The sequence below is a fragment of the Schistocerca serialis genome, chromosome 10 (assembly GCF_023864345.2).
Source record: "Schistocerca serialis cubense isolate TAMUIC-IGC-003099 chromosome 10, iqSchSeri2.2, whole genome shotgun sequence".
NCBI classification, from domain to species: Eukaryota; Metazoa; Arthropoda; class Insecta; order Orthoptera; family Acrididae; genus Schistocerca; species Schistocerca serialis.
The window spans coordinates 165,106,537-165,113,110 of NC_064647.1; the positions used below are offsets into that span (position 1 = coordinate 165,106,537).

The 6,574-nt window shown below is 43.8% G+C and overlaps 1 protein-coding gene across 1 annotated transcript; it reads left to right on the forward strand.

The window, feature by feature from the left end:
* Positions 1–246: 246 nt before the first annotated feature.
* On the forward strand, positions 247–4,891 carry LOC126425262 (cuticle protein 6.4-like). Its single transcript, XM_050088232.1, has 2 exons — positions 247–374; positions 4,457–4,891. Exons 1-2 carry the CDS (start codon positions 360–362, stop codon positions 4,706–4,708), a joined length of 267 nt encoding a protein of 88 aa, XP_049944189.1. The 5' UTR covers positions 247–359; the 3' UTR covers positions 4,709–4,891.
* Positions 4,892–6,574: the final 1,683 nt, after the last annotated feature.

A 6,574-nucleotide genomic window follows, 5' to 3' on the forward strand; every position in this document is an offset into this window, starting at 1 on the left:
CGGGTCGCCTGGGCAGGTGGCGCAAAGGAGAGTTTCAAGAAGCGGTCGCGGAGAGCAGGTGGGGCGCGCGTTGGAGACTGACAGATGGTGTGTGTCCGGCAAGCTGCCCAGGGTGACCATCGTTCACAGCTGTTACCTCCGCCACCTCCCCCCCACCCTGCCCCCTCTCCACCAGTCGTTTCACCAAACGGGAGCATAACATGTCGCGGTCACCGCCGGAGTCCGGATGGCCTCCAGTCAGTGCCACGCCTCGGGGACTGGAAGCCTCTATATAAGACTGCCCCTCCCAATGCAGACGTCAGCATTCGCCCGCCACAGTTTTCAGCGCAGGAGAGGCAGCCAACCAACGATCACCAGCCATGATGAAGTACCTGGTAAGTGTGCTGGATAGCAGCACATCTCAGGCTCTGTGTCTGTATACATATTCTATTTTGCTGACGCGGACCTACATAGGGAGAAACGAGCACCATGGTAGAATAAGGGGAATCAGAGCTCGTACGGAAAAATATAGGTGTTCGTTCTTTCCGCGCTCTATTCGAGACTGGAATAATAGAGAGTTGTGAAGGTGGTTCGATGACCCGTCTGCCCCGCAAAAATGTGATTTGCAAAGTATTCATGTACATGTAAGGATTTGCAACAATCATTTTAGGGTACATCCATACCCCGCCATTTGAACGGAGTCGTATCGTGGGGCTGTCGGAAGCTAGATGGACATATCGGCGGATTACTGCACGTGTCGGACACATTGTATTGGTGATGTGCCGCTGCTTTCAACAATGGTCCGTCAAACATTCCCACACCTGGTGACCAGGTCCGCGGCGGATGCATATTGGTGGGGGGGGGGGGGGGGGGGGGGGCGCACGCTATTCGTTCGTTTCTTCCCTCAGTCGACTCGACTGAATCGAGTTATCGAGTAGTTGTACTTCCCTCTCTAGCACGCGCGTCCGCGTCATCGTATTTTATACGTTTCTGTCTGGCACATAACTACGAGAAAAGTCGCGGCCATTCCAGTGATCTCGATACGTTATTCTGTCTTGCATTTGTTCGAGATAAGTTGTGAATATTCTACTGTTTTCTTTCTACAGAGAACCTACGATACGTAGCGTTGTAAATACCGACTACTCGCCGAATAGGAAGCTAGTTTACATTCAGAAGCATAAATATTAAGACTGAAGAGTGGATAAGTAAAAAGTTCTAGTTGTAGCAAGTACAAGTGTGAAGATTAGTAAGAGTGGCCAACTGATTGTGAGGTATTAATAATAGTAATTCATACTAGTTTCTCAGTAAAAATATTCGTAACAATATATTCTAACGAGTCTCGTAACAGACTCGTAACAGTATTTTTACTAATTACGCAACAATAGTTTCCCATATCTAACTCGTATTATGAGTTAGGTATGGGGAACTATTGCTGCGTATATCTCCGGTAATAGTGACTTTCGAGAAGATTCCTTAAAACGCATTGTTACTGTAAAGGACCTCTATCGAATGCACTAGAAAGGAACAGAAACGGCAATAAAAGTTCCCCACGCAAACTGCTGGATGGCGTCATCCTTGGAAACTCGCCCTTGTATTGTATTTCGTAAGATACATATTCGCTCGTCGCTTTCACCTGCATCTATTCCTACGGTAGAAAGAAGTTTTGCAACATTGCGAGGTACAAAGACATGGCTGAGGTCGACAGTGAAGGAGGATCGACTTAAATAATGGCTTAGCTCTGTTGAACACTCTCCCTGACGTTGATTGTCCTATTGACAACGCAATTTGACAGGAAGAGTAGGCGCATAGAATTCATCATTTAAGGAAAATGGCATTGTCTTGTGTATGTGTCTAATCAGTATAAATAAAACTTCCTTAAACTTTGCATGTGACTTGATTACTTTTTACTAAGTAAACGAAATGAATGGCATTGTTGGCCAGGAGGTCTCATTCGGGTTGGATGCCAAGTGAAAGTGTTATTTGAGTCGGCGGTATATTGGGCGATTTGATGCCAATGATGAGGATAAAATGATAATGACTATACAACACCCAGCAGAGAATATCTCCAACCCGGCTGGGGATCGAATCCGGGCCCAGTGCATGGGAGGCAACAACGTTACCACCCAGCCAAGCAAGTGAACATGGTAAAACTAAAGGTAGCTCAAGATATTTTCAGCACCCCCTCCTTGAGGTTTTCCTGTATCCGCCACTGGACCACGTTGTGGATGTCTGCATAGCACAGAGCTGAGTCAACATCGACACATTGTGCGAGCGCTAATGGCCGACTGAACATCATCCAGGAACGAAATCCAGCCACATGTTGCACCTGCTGTGCCTTCAGGGTCCATTAGGAACCGTCTGCTTACGTGTGCCCTTGGCGTGGCTATCACAGACACCACGGTATAGCCAACCATTTCTGCTCTGCGTTAGTCGTAGTGATAGAGTTGGCTGGTGAGTGGAATGGAGGTCAGTTGTGTTCAGTGATGAGAGTAGCTTCTGCCTTATGTGAGTAATGGACATACGTGTGTATGATGTAGAGCTGGTAAAATGCCTATTCGCCCACCAGCTCCATCTCAGGGTTTTTGTTGGGGAAGGCCATCAGTTGTAGTTCACGGTCAAATTTGACGTTTCTGCAGGTCAAGATAACCAGTAGCTACATTACACAGGTACTCCTGCCTTTTTTCCGCAGGAAGGTGATGTGCTTTTTCAGCAGGACATTGCACGTACGTACTACTGCAGCGACGTGACGTGCTTTTTGTGTTGTTGAACAACTGCCCCGGCCAGCAAGATCACCATATCTCTTGCCTGTTGAACACGTTTGGGACATGATGAATTGGGAACTTACTCTTTGTCCAGGGTCTGCAGGGCCTGCCGAATTGCAACTGGAGACTCAAGATGCTTGGGACAATATATCGCAGAACGTCATTCGGCATCTTTATGTGCGTTTGCACGCGAGAATACAAGCCCGAATTGCCTCCAGAGCTGGTTACACCAACACCGACTCAAAGGAAGGCCTCGGCGCTTGATGGTAACGTCACGTCAGCTAGAGAGGGCGAACGGCATGTCTGTTGCAGGCAGAAACGCCTGGGCGTGCTTATCACTATAAATGTCTTATTTGTGGACAAAATGTTTGGTATTGTTTTGGATTCTGCAGTTTTATTTAGATGAAAGATTTTCTTATTATCGTGAAGCTACAAATGAAGATCATAGTTCTGTATTACTGAATCCTGTCGAAACAAACGTAGATCAATATGAGAAGACGCTTCGCCCCATTGCAAGCTTCGAAAATTTACATTCAAGTAACTACATTTACTCGATCCATTTTGCTATCGAAACTTACCCCAAACCCCTTACAATGAACTCGTTTCTTTTATTTATTTATTTATTTTATTTTCGTTTGACATCGTCACTGGAAATGTGAACTAATTTACATGTGTAAACGTCCAACTGGTGCCAGTCATCAGATTACAGTCGTTTTCAACGAAAGGAATTCTAAACAGGAAACAAAATAGCTTCACACATCGAGTATACGGCAGAGCTTAAACTTTTTTGAACATGCACATTAGAAAAGATAAATATTCCCCTCTTGCAACTGAAAGGAGAAACTTTATAAGATAAAAAAATTATTTGATAAAACAAGTATCTCTCTTTTGCCTCTTGTCCTGTCCCCCAATCCCTCCCCCAACGTGTACAATCGCAAGATATTTCATTAACATTCAGTGCTCCTCACTCCATAGTCAACCAAGATACCTAAAGAAGAGCACCAATATGTTCACAGTTTCTTGTAAAGGCAACCCAGTACGAATGTAACTTCTTCAGATTTACAAATAAGGTACAGAACCACGAATTATGTTGCTGCTGGACCATGAAGTTATTTTTGTATGTCAATCTTTAAAACAGGTGGAAATTTAAGTTCAGGAGTACACTATTTGTTAAGAAGTGTAATGAATTTCACAATTAATTGATTGCAGAAATCTCTCAGAACAATGTGTGTTGGTCAACTACCGCCAATAGTTTCACATTTTCCTGTGTCAGGGAGGAAGACACCACCATTATGAGTATGCCTGCATCAGACGTGGCGTTCGCCGTGCCTACCTGACGTGACGTCACGAACAAGCGCCTAGGCCTTCCTTTGAGTCGGTGTTGGTTACATGGTGTACTGATGCTGCCCTTTTGGCACCCTTTACTGCGACTTGAGTGTTACATTTGGTCTGAGTTTATCATATACAATGATGAGCTAGCTATCACCTATCAATAAAATCTCCTCATCCTTGAGGGTGATACACACTTTCCCCATAGTGTATATCAAATATAATGATAGAACCAAGACGGAACCCTGTGGAGCACCTTGGGTAAAACCTTCACAGCTTCAAAAGTTGGGCTTTCTGATTAATCAGATAGGTTCCTGGTGTTTTGAGCTACTGAAGCGGTGCCTAGGTTAGTATTCCTATACGTGATACCATCCTCGACTTTGCAGGTCCTGGCCCTGTGCATGTTCGCCGCCGTCTTCGCTGCTGAGGAGTCCGCCCCCAAGGAGAAGCGCGGCCTGGCCTACGCCACCGGCCTCGGCTACTCCGCCCCCCTGGCCTACTCTTCTGGACTCTACGGTGGATACGGATATGGATACCCCGGATATGCTGCCGGTTACTACGGCCTCGGCTACCGCGGTCTGGGATATGGCGCAATCGGCTACCACGGTCTTGGCTACTATGGTGGCTACCACTACTGAGATTCGCACATTCACGTGCCCCTCCAGTCCTGACAATCCTCTCCCCTCACATCCACTGAGCCCTGCCAGCAAGTAACTTCCAACATACATTTGAGTATATGAGATCTGATGTTCATTTCCAGCTGTTGCAGTAGCTCATAATCGTCACTATAGAAAATAAATCATCTCCAACTTATAAAACAATGTTTTGTTTTTCTTCTTAAGCTACTTGACCAACATAAGAAGTAAAGTAAGAACTCTTGAATATATGGATATGATGAAAAATAAACATGTTGATAGATATCTGTGGTCAAAAGAACCTAGTGCGATATCAGTATATGGATCATGATGCGAACTGAACAACCAGAGGACAAGGAGCAAGTTTAGTATAAGTCAACTGGTAAGTAATTAAGCATTTACATAAATGGAATTCCAAGAAAGGTGCAGTTACAAGGGAGTTGTGGTACATTATACTAGGTATACTGACACCACACTCAAGATGTATATCACTAGACCGCTGACAAACAAATATATTGAGAAAATGAAGAGGTACTGGGAGTAATAAATATAGCGTGTACAAATTCCTCTTGATCCTGATGGATAGATGCAAATTAAGTAATCAATGTTTCTCTTTATAGCCGATATTTTTTCCGACTTTGACCTATCCAGGAACCACTTACAGTTATCAAAATTCATTCAAGTTACCTCTTCATCCCAGATTTCTTTCTGGCTGATTTGTTATTTCCTTAATCCAGTGTTTGGTAGCCTTTAGTTTGGTGATTAAGTTGAAGATTTTGTTTGTGAATCAGCATTCGCTCTTTCTTGAGAGGTGCACATAAAACGTCAACCTTCTCTCGCGTCTAGGGCCTGTGATCTTCTACACCGGTTTATACAGATATTAATTCTTCCTCTTCACTTTTCTGGTCTGATAAGCTTCTTAAGATTGTCCTTTACTTCTTCTCTACTTCTTCTATTTTTCGTCTCTTATTCAGTAGTAAGCATTCTGAAATGTAAAGAGCTCTTGGCTTAACAAACCTAGTGTAGTGGCTAATCTCTGCATTGTAGCGCGCTGTCCTTTTCTTGTATCTGTTCTGTATTAACTTGTATGCCAGTTCTCTCTTTCTGGCTACAACAGTAAATCTACAAGGAAAACGGGATCTACACTTTAACGTGTAATGTGAAACAACTGGCGTTCATGGTGAATCTTCTCATTATTGAGAGGTGATGGCTAGGTTGCAAGCAGTGTGAAATACTTCGTGGCCCCAAAAGGATTCAATCTCGCGACCATTCAGTTTCTACGTACCCAACTTGCCACCTGACCATCAGACCTAGCGCAACATACAGTGAGTATAAATGTTTTTCTAGTTACCAAACCCTGTGCTGCGAATGAAGTGTGCAATAATTTGGTAGTAATGCCACATCACTTTCAATGGAATATGTTGGCTTGCTGTTGCCTAATTGTAAGCTGCACACGGCTGATCATAGATTGATAAGAGATCTTGGTAAGTGCTGTGTTGTGCTTTTATGGATGAGTAGACAACTCAAAAACTGTGTGTACAGAAGCAAAATAAAAAATAATATTTGAAGCAAACGTTTACCTACCACGTGGACGTTACCAGAGTTATTGCCTTTCTTGCAACTTCGCTTGTCGCAAAGGTCTGAAAAGCAGTAAGTATCTTTTAAACAGCTCACTGTATTTTTTATTTGATAATCTACTTCTTGTCCTCAAGGGCTGCTCAGAAACGTATAACAGAGCACCATTCACAAAAATATGACGTTATTAAAAACCTGGCGAAAATTTACATTGACTCTGCTGTATTAGCACACACTGTAGGTACCCATTGCAACCGTAACTCGTCCAGTTACTGCAGCTGACAGTAAACAAAT